This window comes from Patiria miniata, unplaced genomic scaffold (assembly GCF_015706575.1).
Source record: "Patiria miniata isolate m_02_andy unplaced genomic scaffold, ASM1570657v1 HiC_scaffold_12, whole genome shotgun sequence".
Classification (NCBI taxonomy): Eukaryota; Metazoa; Echinodermata; class Asteroidea; order Valvatida; family Asterinidae; genus Patiria; species Patiria miniata.
In genome coordinates, this window is record NW_024037050.1 from 2645360 (window position 1) to 2671227 (window position 25868).

The following is a 25868-nucleotide window of genomic DNA, read 5'->3' on the forward strand; positions in this document are numbered from 1 at the left end:
TTTCAATACAATACATTTGGTAGTTCTTGAAATGTTGCCTAAAACAAGGAGAGTAGTGTTCTCTTTGTTCAATAGTGATGCGGCATCCGTACCATGTTGCTGGTGTTCGTCAGTGTCATCGTGGTGCCCACTATTTATGTGGCGCGCCCTCTATTGAAAGAAAATTAAAGACGACCGACAGTCTCTGTACCCGGCCGTCCATGCAAGACCACTTAGCGCGCCCTTTTTTCGACAGAAACTTTTAGTAATACACGGGTAGTGAAACAAACGAACTTCCTGCACAGGATATTTCTTCCTTTGCAAGACGAATGTGTTGCTTTTGTTCCATGAAAGCTGACTTTTATTCGGATTGTATTTTTGTGTTTAACTACTATAATTGTTTCGGCGGTCGGTCATATTGCCTTTAATGTTTGACGTTTTCTCATAATATGCATGAAATTGAGTTACACATCATGAAAATTTACTGGATGAAATTCCTATTTAACACATTTGGTATCGCTTGAGTTTTTTTCCATGAACGTTAACTGTCATTCGGATTTTTTTTTTCGCGTTTAAAACACTGTTAGTCTTTCGGTTCAGTTTTTAAAAAAATTAAAGTAGCGAATATGTGGTATTGGAAAACAAAAAAATTCGCGGGACCGATTTAAATGAGGTTGGTGAGTGACAAATTTGCCGAAAAACCTCCGTGCTGGAGGGCACCAAGGAATTTAGGGTGAGGCTGGTCATCCACACCTGCCCCGTCTAAACCCCTCCTCCGTACCTGGGTGACTCATTTGCAGACTGAGGCTCTTACTGTCGACTGAGAGGGGGTGGGGTGGTGGTGTCATCTTCCCCTTTCGCTACTGGGAGGAGGGCGGGGGAGGGGGTAACCTAGTTTCACTACTGGCCGTGTCATATCATGAACATGAACACAATTAGCTAAATTATGTACAAATCGGTTTTGAAGGGAACATTTTTAAACTCTTGATTCTAACAATAAAATCACTGTGAATTAAAGTCCACAAAACGGACCCAAAGAGTAACATATTTGATTAGTCGCTATAATTTCAGGAACTTTCTAGTTTATTCCATTATTATTCAGGGTGTTCTTTCGTTTGGTTTGAATGATTCCACTGACCAAAATAATTTAAAGCATTAACTCACTTTAAATACTTATACTGTAAGTTCGGCTGTAACTTAAATTTAACGACCTTTTACACACCGATGCTCGAAAATTATTTTTACATCCAAGAATCAACAATAGACTTAAAGGTATTAGACAACATTAGCAAAACAAAACAAAACTATATACCAAATGATGTTGAAATACCTAACTTGACTGTAAGCTAGTGAATATGAGTCTCAAGCATCCTGTGCAAGTATGGCACCTGGTGAGCTGTCATTTCAAGAAAAGTGGAATTTTTGTATCAATTTCCAACGATGGTCAGCCGACCATCGTTGGAATCAGTTACACATAACACATCAACGGACATCTGTAAATTGCTTTGTTTCGTCTGAAAGAAAGTCGGGGAACAAGATTACATCAAGAACAGCACTTTCTTCCCTAGCATCCACGAACTCAAAACATTAAACAGGTCAGAGTAACAGTATTTGCTACAAAGCACAAACCCCCAAATCCATCCAATTCTAACAATTACAGCAAAAGCAAATATTGTATATTAGCTTCAAGTTCCAATGGAGACTTTTATGATAGGAAAGTTCTTCAGAAACATTAAACATCGAAATGCTGATTTTTTTTTTTTAAATGATTGTGCAAAACAAACACTATGTGTAATGGACTTAGTCCCAAAAACATCTACATACTTTAAACATTATTCTGCTTTTAAAAAGACTGATCTCGTAATCCTGGCAACGTTATAAAAAAATATAGCATCCAAAACGCGGAAAGCACATTTTTTTTTGTACCATTACAGTTTAGCTACAAACTCTAAATTTAATATAGCGCCATCTGTCGTTCAAAATATGCTCATGGTTCTTTTTTTATATATAAGTAACTCGAGAGTGCCGTGAACTTAGTCAAGGTAATTCGTTTTTATACAAATCAGAAAAATAAATACCGGTATAGGCTATAATACGTTTTGATCATGAAGACATGCGGTGGGAAATTACCCAAAAAATGCCAAAAAATACTCTAATTTTATTTTGACACAATTTCAGCTTTTCTATATAGCAATCAGACTTCCACACTACAGCAATTTAAAAGAATGACTGTAAACACATTAGGGTAATGCATTAGTGTGAAACATTACAGAAAAGCAAGGCTTCCTTTAAACGGCATTGACTTCAAAGCGCGTTTTGTTACGTTGTTACATTCTTTTTTTTTTATAAAAAAAACGTTTGACAGTCTACAAAATCTACAATGTGACAGACAACAGCAATCTTAGCTTCTGGGTATAGGCCAAGAATGGTCCCTTGCTGGATTATGCTTTACAAATACTGACGACTTAATTCATGACAGCAAAAGTGATACCTGTACCCATGCAAAGAAACTTGATGAGTCTTTTTCATTGTATGAACAATTTCGGAAGCATGTTGATACATTTTCTTTCAAGTTAATGAATCGGGTAGGCCGATAGTCCCATACCTGTGAAAAAAAGGATTTGGCCCCTTAATAATAACAACATTGATGTTATTGAACATGTTCACATCATAAACTTGTTGTCTAGTCTGCGTCTATATTATGGCAACGAAACCAAACACAGTGGCTACAACTTGCAGACAATTAATTGTAGGCTTAATTCCAGTCGAAATATTATAAATACACAGACCAGCTGTATTTTGATCAAAGGACGCTGACTCTTCACAATTCATGGGGCTTTTGGGGGTCGAAACGATATCCAGACAAAACAAAGAAAGCTGTTCCTCTTTTCTCGCCAATACAATTTGAATTTTCCCCCGCCATGTTGATTTCCGCTGGTTTTCAGCATCCTTCGTTGCTGCTGTTGGTCCCGCCACTGCTGCCGCTGGTACTCGCGGGACTAGGCTGGCTCCTCCGTCGTGCCTGAAGTAGTGGGAGGAAAAACCGGAAATTAGGTTTCTTGTATAAATCGATGAAGCATTTTCGGATCAATTAATTTGTTCAAAGAGGAAAGACAAAGCAATGTTGCTGAAGAGCAACAGTGGCGTAACTATATGGGGTGCGTGGGAGGGTGACTGTTCTATGTTCCGACACCCCTATATGTTCCGACAACCCGCACACAAGATTGTGTTACTCCCGATTATAGGGTATAGGTTAGGAAGAGGAACACTCTAAAAACAACTTAGTCAAAATATTGACTGGTTTTCCTAGTTATTGAAAATTGACTAGGAATTTAGTTAAACATGCAAAGTTTCATACTGTGACTAGAAAAAGTTGTTGGGTTCGACTCCAAATTCAGTTATTGGCATAACTATTTTTCCCAAGTCAATAATACTGACTGGAAAAATCTAGTCAGATTGACTGATTTTCAGTTGCACCCAGCTGACCCTGAATGGCTAGTCAAATTTAACTGGTTTCTAGTCAAATCTGACTAATGCTTTTTTAGAGTGAATAGGCCCTATGTGCAGTCGGAACATAGGGGTGTCGGAACATAGGGGTGTCGGAACCGCGAAGGAGCCGCCCCACCCCAGACCCGTGCCAAATTTCCGCACCCACAGCCCGCCCAAGAATTTGGGGAGACAAAAATGGGCTTTTAAGTTTTAATTGTTACAAATCCATGGATCATCCCTTTACCTAATGGTCCCCTTTAGTTACTGACTAGTGTAAAGTGGGTCCCAAAATACAGGCACTGGATTCGCATTAGCCTACTCTCTAAATTAGAGTGAAGATTCACACCCACAGTCGGAAAGTATAGGCCTAGGGACTAGACGTTAATAAGAGTGAACATTCTTCAATCGTAAAGAACGAGTTTTCACTCGAGCTTCCACTGAAGTGGCTCTTTTTTTCAGACTATTTCAATCGAAAAGGAGAGTGATTTTCACTCTAAAACATCTAGTCCCTAATTTCACTCTTTGGAATTTAGAGAGTATCTCCCCTTCACCCTAAAACGTTCTTGGCGCCTGAATTGTATAGATACAATTTTACTTTTCAAACACTCAGCTGAAAAGAAAAGGAAGGAAAAGAAAGGAAAAGAAACAAACGAAAAGAAAAGCTAAAAACCAGCAAGCGGTTGACACCACATGACAGCTTGATGGGGTAACTTGATCTGTGTACTGCAAGCAACAATGGTACTTTTTTTCTTTTTTCTCTCTCTCTCAAAAAAAGCATTTCTTTTTGGTTCTACCCCTCCCTGGAGGGCTCGCTCCTGCATTTTTTAAGAAGTTGCCTAAAGTAACGTCCAGCGATCGATATTCATGAACTATAATATAACTTGTCGCGAACATCTGAAAATTATTACTTTGGCGAAAGATGAACCTACCATTGGACCTCGTGGTTACAACTATTGACAACACTTTTTAGTATGGAGCAAGATAATTTCTCTAAACAACACACTGTAATAGAATTCAAGACGTCTGGACACCATACTCTGTGGAGGTCATTCAGTGGTCGAAGAGTTTACGAGTTTCCAGGAATTCTCGTCAAAGTTTGCTTGCGGTGAAGTGGCATATTTCAAACGGATAGAGACACTATTATATGACCGTTGGGTTGTTTGCCTCTTTCCCTCCATTGTTCCAACTTGGGGTCGACAACCGACAAATGGGTCGAAGGTTACAAGGCTGAAGGCTCAAATTATGGCATTTTTTTGGGCGACGATTGAAAACCGTCATTACATTGTACCGATGAAAACCAAATCTTTGCATATGGTAAACCCTAATATCGGACGGAGAAATTTGAGAAACAGTGTGTAAAATTAGCTTTCGTTTTTAGAATTAGAGTAGATTTGATAATGATACATTCGAGAAACATTGGAAGTGTGATAAGCTTCAATATTCAACTCTGGATTGAAGTAGAACATCTGAGTACCGTATTGAGTCCACATTTGACGAATGTATACCGATTTGTTTTAAAACATTTTAAGGCACTCAATCAGAGACGAAGAGTTTAAAACTGAGGAAAACAAACCACAACTGTAATACTGTGTGTAATTCATTGCTCCGCAAAATGAAATTAACCCAAAACAAAACTTGGTTCGTGGAAAGATGCGGGAAAACGGAGAAAAGAACACCGATATAATAAACACATCTTTCTGCACGCGACACATTTCCTTTTTAATATAAACTAAAGAAGTCGATATTTTATTTTTCATTTTCAGTTAAAAAGAGAGAAACGATTTATGAAACAATAATTTAACTCAAAAATGAGGTTAACTGAAAATTATATACGGCAGTGCACCACAAAATGGGTTATTCTATAAATTTAGGGTCTAAAGTGCGACATTTTCCTGTCCCTGTTACCTCAAAACATTGTAATTTGTCATCTTTTTGTCATATTAAAAAAATACAATTAGACGACTTTTTTCGTCCCATTATAACGTTGAATGAACCGTTCCTGATTTGGTCACATCATAAGCCCCGCCCATCTCTGGTTTGTATACGGGTAAGGGTTATCGTGGTCACCTGATCCAAAATCTGTGACGTTATTGGTCAATCCGCACTAATTTGAATGAGAGGCAATAGGAAGGGTCCATTTTCGCCAGCAAGGGGTCAAGCCCACAGCGTGCCATAAAAATGGTACCATGCACATATGGCCAACTACCAGAGCGAAATATAGCGAAAGGAAATGTGGCATGTCAAAAAAATAGACGCAATTTTAGACTAGCAACCGCGGCAGTCACACCCCTATAGTTTGGTGAATTGTGGACAGTAACCAGGTCTTATTTGCATACAATGATATTTCCCCCTCAAAACTACGTTTATTAGAGGTTTGTTTCGTTGCTTTGCCAATATTAAGTATTGATGATGCAGCAATTGTCCCAAACGGGGAAAAAATCGGGTGAAAAAAGTCTTTATTCGGACAAAAACATAGGGTGGTATATTTTCAAGGGGAAGTTTGGTAACAAATAACGATCGAGCGGAAGTCACGTTTAATCCCATCTCGTTGTCCGCCACCGTCAGCCCACTTGGCAGGAGGCGTGTATTGTTCATTTTTCCTAGAAGAAAAAGACAATCAAAATCACCCATGCAGTGCTTGATCATTGAGTGATAGTTCAATGGTATGATGTATTGAATCATTGTAATTTAGCCGTGCCGTTTAGCAGCGTGCGCAACAATGAATGTGGAAGCGGCAAGTTGTACAAAATGCGATTATCATTCAAGCGTGCGTTTAAAATCGATCAGGTATACGAGTTTCATCTATAAATCGTATTTGGCTTTTCCACGACCCAATAACGCCAATTATTAACCATTTCAATGCAGTTAGTTTCCCCTTTTCAATTTCGTCCTTTTTTCAGATCGCAGATGCACCTCTATTTTCAAATCTCAATAGCTCAATCATTATTCATTTCAATAAAAATATTAAAATGAACTGTCCTGCCAAGAACAAAGTTAATACTTTTCATCACAGAATGTTAACGAAATCTTCAGCTACAGCCTAAAAACTGCTGGCTTAAAAAATGTGGTTCCATCGAAGATTTGTCAGCTCAATTAGATTGTGTGCCAAACTTCTATTTTTAGAGAAAACACCAAAACAATGGTCACGCTGTGAAGGTTGGTTTCTGACGGAAGAAATTGTTTCTTAACACCGAGATATCTCTCTACAATGTCTCCCAGCTCCCCGTATCAGTCGACTGTCCAACCATGGTCCCACCGACTGTTTAATGTTATTTCTTCCGTGAACATTTAGGTTACATGTTGAAATTAACGCTAATCCTAACATATCGTTTAATAATGTCGCTGATATATCTCCACGGGTTTTGGGATCGCACCGAGTTTAGCACGTCCAAGGCCAGCCGGGGGATCGTGCCGCGTCCGTGGGCGGCAAGCAATGACTCACGGCCCGCGAAAGGCTCTGTGTGTACCGCGGAACAATGTTGGACAACATCCAAAAACCCTCCAGGATTATTATACAGTTCGAGAAGATAAAAGACTTCCGGAGTTGTAGTTTGGATTTGTTCAGTTGGTGATAAATAAATGAATCCTCTTTTGTTGGTGGAGTGAATTCTAGAAACAGGTGGTTCTTTGTTGGGAAAGCACGCTAACAGGGAAGGGTCTTTCGATGAAGAGTTCACATTTCTAATTAGATTTTAGCACACATATGAATTGGACACAGGCCAAGATCACTGAGCGAGCGATTCATTTTAACTATTGTAAGGTATATATGTCGGTTCAATGTAGGCCTGTCCCTATACCCCCCCCCTTTTTTTGTAATTGACAGTTTCACGTTTGTTCCATTGACAAACTATAGGAATTGCCTCGGTTTCCATGGGCGTCGGGGGTGGGGGGCAGGGGACTTCCCCCCTGGAAAAGGGGGGGGGGGGGGAAACGAAAAGGTGCGAAGCCACATATTGCTGTCAATTTGATGGGGGGGGGGTAAAGGTAGGGCAAATGTTCCTCTGCCCACGCTCGGGAAATGATAAATTGAGAATATGTTGAAAAAGTTCCGAAATTTTGGGGGAAAATGTGCTTTGGCCCCCCCCCCCGAAAAAAATCCTGGCGACGCCCATGTCGGTTTCCGATCAAGTTTAGGACACGAATTTTCCATCGACACATTGTTTGGTAAGTGCGATAAGACAAGTAAAACACGGTTAGTAATTGACAAAATAATGGTTAAAAGGAATAAATTTGGATATTTCATTTATTATAATTGAGCTAGGCTAAAAAATATACATTACACACTGTCTCTGCCTGTTTTCATTGTCTACAAAAAAGGAATTTTCAGTAAAAACAAAAACAAAATAGGAAAACTGTACATTATAAAATTTACCCTGCCTATATAAACATTACATACGATGCTAGATCTTTGTGACTTATTTGATGTACAGTAAAATAAACAAGTAACAGTTCACCCAAGAAGAGGTTTTAGTCCTTATTTTTGTCCATGTGTCACAATTTTTCATTAACAACCTCTGAACCTCCCTGAAAAATACTAATTCAAGTTTTCTTAAACCTAAAACAAACCACCGTTGGGCACAAAAAGCCGTACTGGCAGTGAAATATTTCTGCTTTTATACAAACGAAAGACAAAAAATTATTTCAAAAATACGTAACTCAACAAAAACGACATTCGAAATAATGGAAATTCGGGAAAATAAAAATGCAAATCATACAACGCCTGAATAAATCTCCGTCATCTGATTGGCGGGTTGTTGATCACATGTCATTGAATTACTCATCCCAACTCACGGCCCAGCCGCAGCGCAAATTATAGAACTTCTATTTCACGGCAAATACAGGGCGAGTAAAAAAAACAAGGAAACCCAAATCGCAGGACCAATTATTTTAATGAAGTTCTGCATGTAGCACTTTCAAAATCTAGGATACGAAAGCCCAATTGATAAGCTTTATTTTAGTACAAGAATCACTCAAATCACTCATGTACTTTTCAAGTTACGGAATTTTTAACACAAACACCGTTTTAAACTTCGGTCCACAGATCACAAAAAAAGGTAATTGTTCTTTCAGCAAAACGAAAACAATAGGGATTATTCATTTGTTTTAACCACCCTGTAGAAGTTCAGTTACACGGTCACACGATTGGTGCATGGATTTCACCAATCAGATGACGAAGTGTTGTATAAAACAAATAACGAATGTTTCACGTTTGTGCAATGGAAGCCGAGTGGAATGGAATATTCCATCTGTCATCGTATGAAATTATTCTTACCATTGCACGCATAATCATTCATTATTTGTATAAAGTAAGTTTAATTTAGTTTTATTTTAAATACCGGTAACGACTTTCAAGGGACATGTTTTTTTTTAAATTTTTGTTTAGATAATTGTGAAGTAAATCTTCATTTATTTATGAAATTACTTCATTTCTTAAGTTATAAGATTGAATAAAATCGCTTTTGTTACACGTTCTGTATCGAGTTTGGGAAGTGTCCACTTCAGGGGATGCATAAAAAAGTTTTATGGATGTTAAATATAACACTTTCATTAAAAATGTTTTCACACTACAAAATATTTAATTTATGAAACTGTATAGAAATACTTGAAAATAGAAATTTGCTATTGAAATCTGCCATAGAAAATGAGTGACATTTAATTGCATTTAAACTCCTGAAGTTTGAATTTTTTGTCAGATACAGGATTTACAAAAAATGGAATGACTTACTTTTTTTTGGGGGGGGGGGAGGGGGAGGGGGTGCCAGACCCCCGATAAGCGCGTGATGCATTGTAATGTGAAAAAGACGTTCAGGATATTGGTCTTACAACGTGAGCCTGACGAAAAGTTCCACCCAACACTGATTCACCCTCTTGGTAAACTGTGGTAGTTCGCTGGTATATTTATCAAGTGTATTTATATAAAGCCACGCTGATGGCGATCATGATGACCTATCAGTCAGTTTCACATGGCTTTGACGGCATTTCCTTTCGTGCCTATGACTGTAACGCACCAAAATGTCTCGGACAAAAAAATTCTCGATTTTTTTTTTTTTACTCGGACTTCGATTCTAAGTCAAAAGGGCATTTTCACAAGGTTTATAGGTTCTGAATTAATACCCTCCACTTTTTTACGAACTATTTTAACATATATATTCAATAAATCTTTGGTTCGATTTCAAACATCTTACGTCTCCGTATATTTTGTTCCGATAAACAGCCCTTGTGACATGTTCAATTTAACAATCATTTGGTACAACTATGCAAAACACTTTTCAAAGTCACATGAAAGGGGCCCAGGCATCGCCTCGAAAATGTGAGCGAATTCGTAATGAATTCTCTTAGACTTAAGTACACACACACACTTCTTGATTATAACGTTAAAGTAAACCAACCAAATATGACGAATAATTGGGTGAAACACAAGGCCTTTTCCCACTATCGCCCCAGCTACCACGGGCTGAAAACAACACGGTCCACAATGAGCGAAGCCGGATCCCAACGAACGCCCGGGTAGAGCGCTCGACCCTGGCCCCGACCAGGGTGTGATTTTACCCGTGTATAGAGCGCTGGGTCCGGGTAAAAGCCGTGTCGGATTCTTGCTATACAGCGCGTCCCAAAATACCTGCAACTGTTTATTTTTTTGGTTTTTTTGCGAGGTTCTAGCGTCGGCGCGGAAACACGTACCGCCGTTATTTTTAGACCATTTGAAAGCTTGGAATCGTAACTTTATCCCTGGCGAGTATTGGCTCGATATTTAAAAGAGTTTTAAAATTATCCGTGTTCAAATAAAGGCATGCCGAAAACAACCTCAACCGATTTTAAGGTAAATCGATGATGCAGTAAATCAGATGCAAACTCAGTCACACTTTGAGTGCGCTTTTTGTATAATGTACACACTTGCATGTATGTTTATATGAAAACACATTGAAATTGAAACGAAGAACAATATTGTGAATTTAATTAATGTGTAGTCTACGTGGATCGAAAAGAAAAGGAAACACAGAAAGTAAAAGACAACGAGATCGTCACATCATGAACATGATGAAGCATTTCAACATTTATAGAACAAAATGCGCATGGTTGAATTTCCTTGAAATCGGTTGAGTTTGTTTTTGACATCCCTTTACTTGAACACAAATTATTTCAAAACCCTTTCGAAAATCACACCAATACTTACCAGGGATAAAGTTAAGATTCCAAGCTTTCAAATGATGTAAACATAACGGCGGTACGTGTTTCCGCGGCGACGCTAGAGCCTCGCAAAAAATGGTGCGGATATTTTGGGACGCGCTGTAGCGTGAAAGGGGTAAAGCTGAAATCTCCGAGTTGGACCCGGGTCCACAACACGGATATTTGGGATAATTTCGGGATTCGGTGCCTTTCTTTCCTCAGAGGGGTGTGGCAAGTTTTATTTCTAAGATTTCCTCTTCTCATCGCATTCTGCTCTTCCTTCTGCCCATGCACTGTGTGTGGTAGCTTCAGGCTTTGCTTTCGTTTCTCTACAGTGAAATGAAAATGGGCAGAAAGAGAGCAGAACATTGACAAAATAGTTTAGGAAATCAAAATGAAAAATCGATAAGTTCAGTTTCAGAATTTCGACTGATTCTTATAAAGAAAACGGATCGGTGGTCAACATTTAGACAATCGTTAAAGGTATTTGTATTTATGACCTCCGTCAAGGAGGTTATGATTTCATCGGATTTGGTTAGTTTGTTTGTTGGTTGGTTTGTCTGTTAACAAGATAACTCAAAAATGTATGGATGGATTTGCATGAAAATCTTGTTTTAGGGGTGGTCCTTGGTACAAGAACAAATCGATTAGATTTTGGAAGTGATCCGGATCTGGGTCTGGATCCAGGATTTTTTTTAAAGGATTCTTCACCATTTATGTGAGTAGTTCTTCTGGGTGTACAGCCAATATGGGGAGGGGGATTGTTTAGCCTTGGTGGAGGTTTGCGCTCTCTGGGTGCTTTCTAGTTCGAAAAGTAACCTAGCGAATTATTATCAAACATGTTATTTGGATAAAACTTTTAAAGATCGTTTTGGTACTAAAACACCCCGTGAAATTATTCCGTCTGGCTTGCTGACATGTCATTTCAAGAAATGTAGGTGATTTCTAACGATCAGTCAATTGACTGATCCTTGGAAATAAAGAGTTCTATAAACGAAATCGTATTTCGTGATGACAAAGATGTGCAAGGTTTTTCACTCCTTTCTCGAAAAGCGTAACATCCACTGAGTTAACAAGTTCACCAGGTTAGGTTTTGAACATATACATGTACTTCTTGGGATTTTGAGTGGTGTTATCATTGGAAACGAACAAAACACATGACAAGCGAATCCTGTAACATCTGCGAGGCACATGATCAACATGAATTCATAAGAACGTCTGAAAAATATGTACGTCTGCAGACAATCTTTGTCGGTCAAAACAAACGAAAAGGAAGCCATTATCCTGTCAAAATAACATGATGTTTTGCTCACTTTTTGCTCAGTTCTAGTTTTCTATCCACAATGTGCGAATCGCAGTTATCACAGCGGGACCAAAACATTCAAAAAGAGTTGCCTTTTTTTTATCAATCGAGAGTAAAGAAATTTCCTGATTTGGTAAAAAAAATCCAAAAGCATTCGAAAATCAAGTCTTAGAAAAACGTAACAAAATAGCCTCCACATTATGGTCGGTAAAACTGCGAAAACTGAAATGTTACCCTAAATTCGGCACCGCGATTTAGAGCGAAAATCATATAGATTGAAATGACTTAAAGAAGAATCACTTCATTCGAAATTCGAGTAAAATTCGTTGTAGTCGGCTGGAGTGAATTTTCATTCAAAAAGACAGAATTCACCCTTTAGGCTTTAGAAAGGAGAGTATACCGTATAGTACAGAAAAAAATGAGTATTTTTAATTGAAAAGTGTAGTACAGAAAGACTGTCACACATTATTATTAAACCGGCCTATAATGCACGGTAACTTTAACATAAAGTTGGGGTGACTATCACGACCTTCGACAATTGCATTTGCAGACCATGATTGCTGTTTTGTCTATTCCTTAAGGCTAATGTCTCTGTGCCTGCATAACGGTGTACCTTATTTTTCAAGCCTCTTATCTCAAAACCACTTCCTTTGATAATCAAAACAGGTCTCTCTTTTACAAATAAGTATGTTGATATTGGTAGTTGCCATCACAGAAACGGTGCAGTAAACGAAATCGCACCCGCAACGAACCCGGGGACACAATAATGAAGGGGTGTGTCCCATCACCTCCCGTGATATCTCCAAATAGCAACAGAAAAAGCTCGATACATTTTCGAAATAAATAAATTCACGGTCGTGCATTTCAATAAAATGTAACACCCAAATAAATAATACCTAATGCATGTCCTTCTTCCAAACTGGCGAAAAAAGACATACGTGACTAAAAAATTGCTTGAGGTTGAGTATGGTAGTACCATTTCCCCTATACCGACAGACCGCAGAAGTCCGCAGAAGTCCCCGAATGACCAGCGTGAACCTGGCAAGCAACCTGCCGGCGGCTGGAGCGATTTGCCCGCCAAGAGTTACCGGTTTGCGGGTAGGCCTTTACTGGCGGTTGAGTGATGGCACAACAGAGAATTGTTGTTCAGTCGATCGAGAAAGTATGCGGGATTTCCTATCGGGTTATGTTTTAATATAGGTGCCTTGTTGTTTTCGACCTCTTTGTCAACAAAGTGAATAATTTATGTGATGGAGTTTTTACACATAATGGAATGGACTTTGAGGAATACTTAATGACTGTTCAGTCTTATGGCCGGAAAAAGTGATAATTTTGACAGAGGCCTTTCCATCCAGTTACAGGCAGGAACGGAAAGATGCAGTATTCCCTTCATCCTCATAAACTTCATAACACCGTGTATATGCATCACTTTTGCAGATCCGAAAGTTCGTTTCATTGGAGGAACTTTTCAAACCGTGAAGTCGAGACGTCTGTTAAAGATTTTCAATGTGGTATAGCCGGTTACACCTCTATTTTCCGACACCCCTATGTTCTGACTGCACATATTCCTATCCCTAACCCTAACCGGGAGTGACACAATCTTATGTGCGGGTTGTCGGAACATGGGTGTCGGAACATAGAGCAGTCACCGTATAGCCATGCATGCGCACCAGATCCAACAAATAAACCATTCCTTGCGTGATCTGATCAAGCCAAACTCTTATTCTGGAAGATGTCCGATGCTTTGAAGCCTAAATTAAAGGTTTTAGCCATTAACAACATTTCGAGAGTGTAGCCTAATCAGAACATTTTGTTTTGATTTTACAGTAAAGATGAATGCATATTATACGGATGACAACATTGATTGATTTGAAACCTATTATTTTGATAAGATTTAAACGAGCTGCGAGACAGTCAAATCTAGAAAGAAACCACAATAATTCTCAAATAAAGAGGCTAGAATGAAATGAAAATTGTAAATTATATAGTTCTCTCAAATCGCAGTTATCTATCCACACCAAGGCTCTTATAAGGTTAACAAACTGTCACACAAGGGACTTTTAGTTTAATAAAAGCTTCAGCCGTGAATGAAGGAATTGACGTTTCAAGAGCAAAAGTGAAAAGGTTTTCTTCTGAAGAAACCAACACGGTCAGAACCGGTAAAAAACGGCTGGAATCAAGTCATCTCCGTGGCCGGAAACAAAAAAAAGGTCTACTTATACGCGGCAATTTTTAAAGGGAACAAGGAGGCAACCAAAACGTACCGAAGATGAAGGAAGGAACCACAGGATAAAAAATGTAAAACAAAATCCTTACAAGGGTATTAAATTACAGGGAATTCAAACGTGTCTATCATTTTCTTCTTCGAAATTCACCGGAAAACTGTCTGTAAATTGCCAGCGGCATTGGAAGAGGATGCTTTTTCTATCGATTTTTCTTCTTCAGACTTTAAGATTTTCGTGAATTCCTACCTCTACTTCAGCCTCTGCCTGTCGCTCAATCTCCTCTCGCTGTATCCTCTGTCTCTCCTCGAAGTCCCGTAGTCTCCTGTTTTGCTGAGCCATGGACTGCCTTAAGACGGAGTCCTCTACCTGTAATAATGATAAATGGAAAAGTTGCTGACAGTGATTTGTGCTTGCCATATTTAAATCGTAAATTCCTAGCTTGAGTAACTCCAGCTTAACAAGCTCATCAGGAATTCGTGTAAATTCTTGATGAGCTTGTTAAGCTGGAGTTACTCAAGCTAGTAAATTCCTAAGGGTGATGAGTGTGCTTTGTTTTCTTTTTACAATTCAAGGCATGTAGGATCATTTTGCATTTATCCCAAAAGTTACCTAGCAAAAATCATCAAACACTTCATTTGGTTTAAGATCGTTTACTGGAACTAAAACAGCCTATGAAATTATTCCGTCTGGCCTGCTGTCATGTAGAAGAGATCAAGAACATGTAGGTGATTTCGAAGGATCTGACACTGATCGTTGGAAATAAAAGGGTAGACGAAATCTTGCTTCGTGATAAAAAGGTTGTGTATGGTTTTCCACTGTTTTCGTGAAAAAAAAGGTTACATCCACTGAGTTGAAACTTTAACAGGTTAGGTTTTGAACATTCTTCTTTAGATTTTGAGTGGTGTTAGTATTGGAAACATAAAAAAATAAAAGAAAAAGCAAATTATAATATATGCGTTTAGTCATTTCCATTACCTATTATTTTTCACGTAGCAGAATCGACGAAATCGGAGTTGGAACAAATATCAAAACCTATAAAATCGAGATTAATTTCCACATTCAAATGAAAACTTATTTCTTTGGCGTCAAAAGGTGACCTGCATATACGAAATCATGAGTCTTTTTGCAACTGGTCTTTAATAAATAAATCAATTCTTAAAGAAGATTTTTAATGCAAGCCCTTCATTTTCATTTACTGATCAGGATGTAGAAATCAGGATGTAGAATTCGAAAACGTCTGATTCGAAATTTCGAAAAATGTATACTCAGATGCCAACCAGTCTATATATGCAATCATTTTATACTTATATTATTTTCATATATTGCTTATATTGTTTTTGAAAAAAGTCTTCAAGAACAGAATGAATTGCTTACCCTGGCCTTGTCCTCGTCAAACTCCACATAGCCTATACCGTCCAATCTCTGCAGATCCACCCATGCTTTACATACCACGCACACGCCGTTCAGGATAAACCTCGTTTTCAGATGAACCTGAAAAGAAACAAACGAAACCAACTCTTATAGACATTGGTAAAACCAATTAACAATATTTTAAAAAATTAAAACTGAATATCAATCTAACATGCTTTTGATATTTTGGCGTTACACGTCCGCTATGATGTGGGAGCACAAACGACGAAAGATCAGTGTACTGAAAATGTCCACCATCAGCACACTGCGCAAGTATTTAACGATATAATGCCCGTCGTTTGGGGCGTGTACCCGCATAAAGGAACAAACTCGCTGGCCAAACAATTGGCGGAGCGATTTTCCCGACAAATTGACGGAAAAATTCGATCAATGCAAACAAATGACAGCGATTTTGGTTGTGTGAATAGTTGGACCGATTCTTTTACGATCAGAGCATTAAAAAAGATGACAAATCTTCCAGTGTTTGGCATAACTGCAAACACGATGAATTTTTAAGTAAAGCTATAAGTTGGTTTTGTCTCTGCTGCCGATTTTCTGACCAAAGCTGTGTTTGAAGAAACATTTGAGGTATCTCTGACATTAAATTCCATACAAGTTATCGTCAAACGTGAGCATAAAATGTTACTTAACGACATGGTTTCAAAATAAACTTCGTGTAAATTACAAAAAATATAACTTCTTGTGAAAACGGATAATTGTCATTTACCGTTAACCAAACAAAGTTATAAGGCATTCCAGAGTCTTGCCTAATCGAAAAGTATTCGGAGAGACTGAAGTTGACCAAGATACAATTTTATTTCAAACAGGCAAACCTTGTGCACTATACTTTCCCGTTGACAAGAACGTCTTCTTCGGTCTTTCGAACGACTGAAAGGGTCAGTCTTTCGACGAAGTCATTTTTAACTGTTCAGGTGTGGTATAGTCTCATGTACAATTTGGTTCGGCGCGATTCTGGAACGCCAGTCTTCGATAACTTTCAGGGAAACCCACTACTTGAACACTATACTACAACCATATTCTCCCTTTCGACATGCGGTATTAGCATGACCACTTTGCGCTGTGTTCGCTATCATCGAAAATAAAGTCTCTGGTCCATGATTCACCGCAGACGGACCGTGGGTGATACCGTGCAAAGTGCACAATGCCGCCCCCGACTGAAGCGGGCGCACACGGTAAATATCAGGCGGGTGGCTTGCCCGCGGACACCAGAGAAGGCTTGCACCAATTCGAGGAAAATTTGCATTTTACCAATTATCCGAATCTAACAATGCCCACACAAATATCGTGGGCTCGTGAAGCACCTGTTTTTCAATCGATTTTTTTTTGTTCACCAAATACGATTCAAATAAAGATAGGAAGATATTTTTGTTCATCAAATTCGCGACAGCTGTAAAAAACAAATTTCACTAACATTAATTTATACATTTGAGTATACCGTGATGTTTACTGCAATCGCTGTATCAGAAACAAATTGCTTGTAGTTTTCTAGCGTCCGAAATGGACTGAAAATATGCAACAATTTTTAAAACCACATACTGAAATTTGTCGGAAAGACAGTTAGGTTCAAACATCGAAATATTTTCGTCAACTTACCGTCCGTCCTTGTGGAGAAAAATGTTTAGAGAAAAACTGATTCAAGAACTGACTTTTTAACGCCGATAAAAACAGAATTCATTACTAAAAATCTAAACATCCTAAAAATTCATCTTATGAAGTCGTCTATCGCCTTACCGCGAGCCCGTACCCACGTACCCAAGAAAGTTTATCTATAGGCCTATACGGAAAACCTCAATCACCAATTTCAAAAACAACTGCTACTTGTTCCCCACCTGACCAAAAAAGCCAGTAGATTCGCCAAGTTTCTGCGGTTTGCAACGCCGAGGCCGGCCGGCCGGTTAATCAGTCGATTGAGCGGACTGCCGAGGTTGTCGGCGGGCAAAGAACCTGCGGTGTTGCAACCGCTGGGCTGCGGTGTCTGCCCGGCTCCACCGCGAAAAGCCAGTAAAGCAGACAACGACTTGGGATGAATTTGTGCCGGAGTTAAAAATATTGACGGGACTGGTCTCTGTTGTGATGGAATTGGGAACTAAAAAAAGTGGAGGACTATATATCTTCAGAAATAATTGCCTTTTCGTCATGGCGAGTTTGGCACGGGCTTTGAAGCGTGGTAAGGGTGAATCTGTCAATTTACATTTTGATTTTTTTTGGCTAACGTTGGTTGCGTTTAACTTTGCAATTCCTTTATGTGATAAGACGGTTGAAATACAAAAATAAAACATGTAAAGAACCCTGATTATAAATGCGATTTCATCTTCATTGTATTATATCGTGAGATCAGGATGGGGTTATCTTTGGATTGTACAAAAAGGCGGCGACAGAATTAGCGATGTTTTTAAATTTTGTCCCGACACAGCTCATCGGCTCCAAATTTAATTTGAATGGGCTTCAAGATTCAATATGAAAAACGCTGCGAGAAGTTCACCATGAATGACGACGATAAAGCCTACATGATGCGTATTATTATCAGATATAGTTTAAGGCAAACGAAAATGATGGAAAGGCACGATTAAGTATATTAAAGCTTTGAAAGGCGGCAGTACTTGCCTGAATCAATTTCGAAAATGGTAATCGTAGTTATCGGACTTCTTTTCCTTCTTTTTGGTATACTGAACAATGGATGACGTAAAAATGTGAAATACCATATCTTACAACAAGGAATTCTTTAATGGCGGTCGTCTGTTCAATATGAAACATTGTATACGTAGAACCTAATATAAAGAAAACATCTTTGACTACTAAATCCCACTCTCTCATATACATCGCTATCTTTCATGACCAACGCCCTCAAAATGTTATCAACATCTAGAAACTGAACATGCTCCAGTCGAAAGAATGCTTGAATCAAAATTATAAATGCCCTTGATTCGTGGAAATGAAGTTGTTGAGATATTTGCCATAATGCACGCGCGTGGTTTTCTTGTAATATTTCGAGCACTCAAAACAAGATGGCGGCCAAGTTGTGGTTGTGGTCGACTGCATGTATGCGCACATGCACGCCACGATCTCTTTTCCGATGACTCACATCCAAACCATTTCTTTTTTTCCATATACAGAACTTAATAAGATCTTTATTTTCTCGCGCTGTTTGCTACACATATTTTTTGGCCAAGGGGTTGTTCTCCAAGAGGCATTTGTCAATTTTCCAGAGTCAAAATATTGTGGTTTTCTTGTGGGTGACAACATGGCGTAGGTTGTACAGGTAGTTTGTTTTGCCCGCATATTGCACATACAGCAATGGCGTACATGAAGAAGGGAGTGTCGCGCACAAGTCAAAGGTTATACAGTTCAAGAAACGACGCGCTGCAGTTACCGAAAAACAACGAAATTCCAGTCAAAACAAAATTCGATCTAAATCTATGGAAGTCACGAACTTAATGCAAGACACGTAGGTCATAATACTTGCGTATAGCAGACACTAAATAGAATGGAAATGTTGTTATTTTCGTTTAAAGTGTGGTGAGAACTTGGATTTTTTTTTTTGCCAAACCAAGTGGGTTGTTCCATATAGAGCTGGGTCCTTGCTCTGTGGTTGATCTAATGCACGGGCGTTGCATGCATGTTTTGAACATACAAGGTGAGTAAAAAAAAACCCGAAACCCGAATGGAAGGACCAATTTTGGAATGAGGTTTTGCCTGTAGCACTTTCAAAATCTAGGATATGAAAGCCCAATCAACGAGCTTTCTTTTAGTACAATAATCATTCAAATCAGTCATGTACTTTTCAAGTTACGGAATTTTGAGCACAAACACCGTTTTAAAGTTCTGTCCACGGATCACAAAAAAAGTAAGTGTTCTTTCAGCAAAACGAAAACAATTCACGTACATCCCTGAAATCTGAATTGTTTTCATTTTGCTAAAAAAAAGCACTTACCTTTTTTGTGATCCGTGGACAGAACTTAAAAACTTGAACAGCAAATGAGTGATTCGAATGATTCTTGTACTAAAAGAAAGCCTAATGACTGGGCTTTCATATCCCAGATATATTGAAATTGCTACAGGCAAAACTTCATTCAAAAAATTGGTCTTGCCATTTGGGTTTCTGTGTTTTTTCACTCACCCTGTACAGCTATGCTTTGAACGACACTAGCGAGTCAGTGCAAGACGTTCGAAATACAACCCTTTAAGTTTGAGGCTATAGTGGATAGTTTTATCATGAAAGGGATTGAGCACTCATGGTTTTAAATTCAGTTCATGATGACATATGGAAAGGTCGTGTACTTTACTGTCTCCCAAAATTACCTACACATTGTGGGCATTATTTTTAAATATCTACTTCTTCTATTGTTTTTTTTATGATATCTTTAATCGGGATATGTTTTCAACCTTAACTCAGGTTCAAGTCTGCGTCAAACCCATTTTCGAGTCAGGCAAACATAGATATTATTGTCATTGCCAGCATGAAAAGGAAATCGTTTTATTTTTTTTAATATTCGTTATCTTATTCTTTCGTTTTACACATGATGAATATAAACATCTTGTCCTCTTGATTCGTATAGATTATGTCAAAACTCTGAGATTAACGACAGTCGCACATTTTCAGATGTAGGCCTATTTTATTTTCCATTATGTTGCTTCGAAATTGTTGCTGCGAAAACTGAAGCAAGTTTTCTGTGCATTTTTTTTAATCGTCCAAGTGATACAGGCATTATGTTACAAGCGGTTTTATGCTTACAAGAAACCGCATTATTGTCGTAAAGGAATTCGATATACATTGCGGGGATTTTGATTTGAAATCTGAATTTTCATACCATACCAATACCAACGGCCTTTAGGTCTATATACAGACACAGAGGCTAACCTTAAAAAAAGGCAGGTTAAATTCTGGCAGTTTTCCAAATTATTGTGGCGAGGCACATAAGGCAGGCCGGCTTATACCGTGTCACTGTATCACGAGAACCGGGGGTTGACAAGCGATTGACGGCAGACAACACCATGGGCGCGTGGGGCATGCAGCGGGGCAACCACGGACTTTTTTCATAGCCCATTCCGCGATTACGTGAATCATGTCCAACGTACATTATAACGAACAGCATTTCAGGCATCGACACAATTTGATAGCACATGCAGGCTAGCATTTAAACAAGTACAACTTGGGTAAAAAAAATATACACATATAGGCAAACATTTACATAAATTTAAGGTAGGCCTACATTTAAATTATCTGAAGTGTACAAAAACTCAATAACACATAGAACCATTAAAAAAAAAACTTGTTCTACTGTTTGATTGTAAGCTTGAGCAAAATTATTTTGCCAAAAAATACCCTTATTTTACCAAAATGATTTTTTTAAAAAGTTACTGGAATGAATCATTACAGAGACCCGATCCACGTATCTTCTTTGGTCTGTATTTGAGACACATCTTTAGGACTTTTTGTCGGAAATGTTGTTCAGAAATTTGTCGAAACTCAATTGTGCACGGCTATGCAATGTTATTTAACACAAACGATCTTTTAATTTGCATGGTAAAGATAGCAGAAATGCGAAATTTGAAGCCTTTCAAGATGAACATTTCTTCGATTTGTACTTGGCAGCAAAGTACTGATTTCAGAGAGTTTATTTCGGATAAGTGACATAGTTCAGTCATCTACAAAAAGACTTCAAGCTCCACATTTAAGGGGAAAAATAATGCCTTGCAAAACCATCTTGTAAGTATAAAACACTAAATATATGCAAGACGTTATTTCTTGCATAATTGTGTTATTAATACCATAGCAATGACACTCTTGAAATCATAAAAGTTCCGGCTCTAGACAGTTCATTTCGGGTTAATGACATAATTCAGTTATCTACAAATAGGTTTCAACTCCACTTTTTGGAAAAGCTCAGTTTTACCTGAATTTTGTATAAGCATAACATTGCATATTGTCAGGGCGTCATTTTTGCATTATTTCATAATTAAGAACCTTAATTATATATTGTCTATGAATCTACAAAGGGGGATGGACACTTTTTAGGAAAAAAATTTGGACGAAGATTGTGCCTTTGTGTGCAATTTGACAGCGTGGCAACAGCCAGAATCGAATTCAGCACCCTCAAAACGACAAAGAACAACCATTTTTATGTTGTCACCAGAGACACCTAACGAATTGTATTTTCTAGTCAAGACAGGATTTCTAGCCCACGGTCTACAAAAGCAAGAGAGTTTACTTCGAGATAATAAATACCCTAAAATTCTCTCTTCACGTCTCGAAGCACACTCAGCGACTCAAATCGATACATAAAAAACGCGACCAATGGCATTTGTTTTCAGAACATCTCCTGCGGGAAACGTATCCGAGAAGCATGTCTGTGTCTTGTGATGTTAGTTTTAAGGAATTCAGGGTTAAAGATGCTGTCACTATACCGCGCCCGTTGACAAAAATAGCTCAGCAGCGTCTTTCGATAACATCACATTCGCAGCATGTGACACCTTACTTGTTTAACAACCCCCAAGTCTGATACGTGCGGGAATTTCACTCTATAACGCCCAGCCCGTGCTATATGGCACTTGTCAATCCGAGAATTTCTCAGTCATATCATGCGTTGCTGTATAGATTCAATATTTAAAGGGCCGATGTAATGTAATGCATTTAATGCAATCCTTGAAAATGCACCTTTGTGTACCATTTAACCTTATTTCCATTTTGCCATAAAGTTTCCAGGGCATTTTGGTGCCTTTTGGGGTTTTATGGTAATGCCAATTTCCATATTCATGAGCAAAAGTGTGGTGTCATTTCGGGCAGAAACCTCAATCATTTTAAAAGTTATTTCAGCACCAAAATTTGCCAGAATTTCGGATATTTTGCTGTTGTAAATTTTCTTTTCTTTGGAGATTCGTTGTTGTTTCGATACACGGCAGTAAGCCAATGAGCAAAGGTTTCTCACAAATGTTTTCTGTGAGAACATTTTGGGTTCACGATTCCAACAGAAAACCCCTAAGGTGAACAGTGTCTTCCTGAAATGACATCACAGCAACGGCACCCTCATTTGTCAGGAAAAGCATGGAAAAAAAAATTAATGTTTAAAAGACTGCACTTTTCGAGAAAATTAACCAAAAAGGTGTCAAACAGTTTTCACACATTTAAGAGCAGTAGAAAGTTACAAAAAATGTGTTCTTCAGTAAAAAAATAAAAATCATCTCTTGGACCCTTTAAAGGCTACAGATTCAAGACTTTATTCTTGAGTCAGCCATATTATTTTGAAAGCGAGGTAAACTCTCCCTTTATGGAACTTGGGAGTAGAAACGAAAGCAATGAAACAAAAAATCGTCACAAATTAATACCAATTTGCTCTGATGAATAATATAAAATGTGTGATTATAAACATACCTTAATGTTTTAAGCAACATTTAAAAAGAAATTCAAAGCGAGGCTTGGCACGCACTCCAATCATAAAATAGTCTGGCACCATCCCATTCAACGGTTTACAATTTATAAAATAGATTCAGGGAACACGATCGAAAATGGCTTCCTCGCGAAAAAAAAAAGGTCTACAGTCAACTTCCCACAGATAACAGCGTCATCCGTAACAATGTCAACAAAAATACAATGATTTTATTATAATGATCGTTATGTGCATGACATTTATTTTCTACGAATCCCAACAGGGGTATTCCCTAACTTAACCGACTAAAAAGAGGGACAAAAGAATTGAGACAAAAGTGGCAGAAAATCTTTTTACTTTTTTGTCCCCGGCCGCGACCGTATTGTATCGTCCACACCATAACCTCTGAACACAGCTTAATCGTATTTTATTCACTCTGGCTTTGTTCCAGCATATAGATTCCCGACAGGAACGAAATCAAGCAGTGCAAGCACGTACAAGGAAACGAAAAGCAAAAAATGCCTAAACATGGGATTTTCGATAAAACTGATAAAAAAAAACACAAATTGGCCATCATCCGATCACATCGGATGATAGTTACAGGGTGGTGCAAAAAGAACGTAAACCCACTTTAGGCAAAAAAAAAAAGTCTCCGGTTTCTGGTATGGAGCTTGTCCAAAAAGTGATGCGGCGACGCGGCTTTTTTTTTTTTTACCTGACTTTTTTGCTTCAAATGTCGGCTGATGACTGCAAATGGTGCCGACTAAACTTAGTGCAAATATATGGGAGTCCAGAGAGGCCACATAAAGCTTATTCTCGATCATAACCCCATCTAAAAACACGTTAAAATTGTGCAGCAGCAGGATTCCAGTCAAACCAGTGAGTTTGGCGGTTTTGAGACATCATCTTTCATTGAAAAAAAAAACTTTTTCATTTTGCCGACGCGCATGGCTACGGCGACGCGCGCGCATACCAGAAACCGGAGCCTTTTTTTTTTGGCCTTAGACAGGAATTTTAACCTACTTACTTAACTTATTTGAACTGTTTTTTTTTAATAATGTAGTGAAGTCTATAATAGCTCTTCACCATGAGAAAAATCGCAAGAATAGTGTTATTATGCTTATTTGAACACAAGTCACTAAGATCACTGATGTCCACGTGTATAAGTCTAGTGTAGTGTTTTTGTCTTCAAATCAAGCCTCGGAGCTCAGTCAAGCAGATGGAATAAAGCCGTCCGTGGAAAAACAGGTTTGGCACATGAAATGTTTAAACTACCATATCTCAGAGACAAAATAGCATTTGCTATCATGTTTTGTCACTTAGGTTTAAAGATCAACATTTTAACACCATTATTTTAATTTAGCCTAACTTCGACAATGATCTCACATTCTGTTGTGCACGTGATTTTGACTTAACAAACGCAAACGTTTCAAACTGTATGGTTTACGAGCACTGACTGCGTGCATTTTCATTGTCGATTGGTTACTTTTCCATGTTAACAGTTCAGCAGTACAGCCAGATTATTGCACCGAAGAAGCTTTTCCACACAACTGCGGTGAGTTCAAGCAGCTGTACAAGCACGACTTGATTTCAAGTCTAACAAAAAAATGCCTGGACTTTTTTTTTATCCCCATTTTGGTAAGCGGCCAAGTTTGAAACTGTTGCTGGGTTGCAAAGTCCAAGCAGACTTAACTTATGGCATGACGTGAGTACAAACACTCGCACATAGAGGTCTTTCAAAACGCCAGCGGTGTATACAAGAAACGTTTGAAGTTGAAGGCAGAACTACATTTGTTCTGACAGGATTAAGTGTAAAATAACAGGGCTGAAATTGAAATCGTTATCCCGACACGATAGTTTGTGTATTGACAACACACATGTGCCTATTTTCCGCGGATGAAGAACCATCTTGTCAAATAATGGTTATACAACACGTTTAATTTGTTACGCAACGAGGTTCTTTTATCCCGACAAAAATGCCTCAAATCAGGAGAACCGTGTTTATCGCGTATATCTCCCGCCACTTGGCGCAGGGCCTGCACGGTGATGACTAGTTAGATCTTTTTCAAGAAAGTATTTCGACACGGAACCACTCGTGCTAAAACCGTGGAGAAACTTCCCGTGACGACAACAGGCACACGCCAAACGGGGAAAGAATGCATTCTACAGGAACTGCTCGTATTCCTGTTGTAAATTGATAAAGCGGAGGGAATGTGCACTTTGTCCCAGCCAAAAAAAAAACAGAATCGCACGCGGCAACTTGCCAAGTTTGCCATAATCTCGGGGAAAAGGACAGAATATCACCACCCCAGTTCGTGCTGTGCTTACTTTGGACGCGGTCCAGGCTTACTTGTACGTGCCCAGCGACATCGTCAGCTGTGTAAAGCTGAGTTTTAACACATTTTTATTTTGGTCAAGTATCGAGTGGAAATGCTATGGCACGATCTGAGCACAGCAGGTCATCCGAGAAGATCGAAAAACTCCAAAGGCATTTCGCTATTTTGATGCGCATTGTGAAAATCGCAAAGGAGTTCGGTGAAACCGCCTTTGAAGCCCATTTACCATCACTTTTAATCGTCATTACCATTCTAATCTAATGTGCGTTTTAACCGGCAAAAAGTTCATGAGAATTGGTGAGCAAGGCCGTGACGTCACTTCGCAACCAGGGGCGTGTTGAATGAACACAAGAACGGGGTTCCGAATGACGAGAACCAACACGCGAACGGTGTTCGCGAACAAGATTCTCACTCCCCACTTATTAGGATGAAGAACATCAAAAACAAAGATGGCGGACTTATGCTCCTACCGCAACTTGCGTTATTTTTCATTCAGTGCACGAGCAGTAATGATAAAAAAATAAAATGGTAGGGCCTACGTGGCCATAGAGTGGGCTTGTCATTGCCAATACTT

At 38.7% G+C, this 25868-nt stretch overlaps 1 protein-coding gene across 2 annotated transcripts in view; it reads right to left on the minus strand.

Moving 5' to 3' along the window:
* Positions 1 to 1149: 1149 nt before the first annotated feature.
* The window catches only part of LOC119745368 (core-binding factor subunit beta-like), a 31391-nt gene continuing 6672 nt past the window's right edge, over positions 1150 to 25868 (minus strand). Inside the window, exons 4-6 of one of the 2 annotated variants that reach the window (XM_038221682.1) lie at positions 15538 to 15654; positions 14410 to 14529; positions 1150 to 3001 (exon numbers count right to left, since the gene is read on the minus strand). In XM_038221682.1, the coding sequence (XP_038077610.1) occupies positions 2921 to 3001; positions 14410 to 14529; positions 15538 to 15654 (318 nt within the window). In that variant the 3' untranslated portion in view covers positions 1150 to 2920. Of the gene's footprint in view, positions 3002 to 10743; positions 10965 to 14409; positions 14530 to 15537; positions 15655 to 25868 lie in introns of those variants that run through there. The other variant, XM_038221690.1, reaches the window with a different exon arrangement.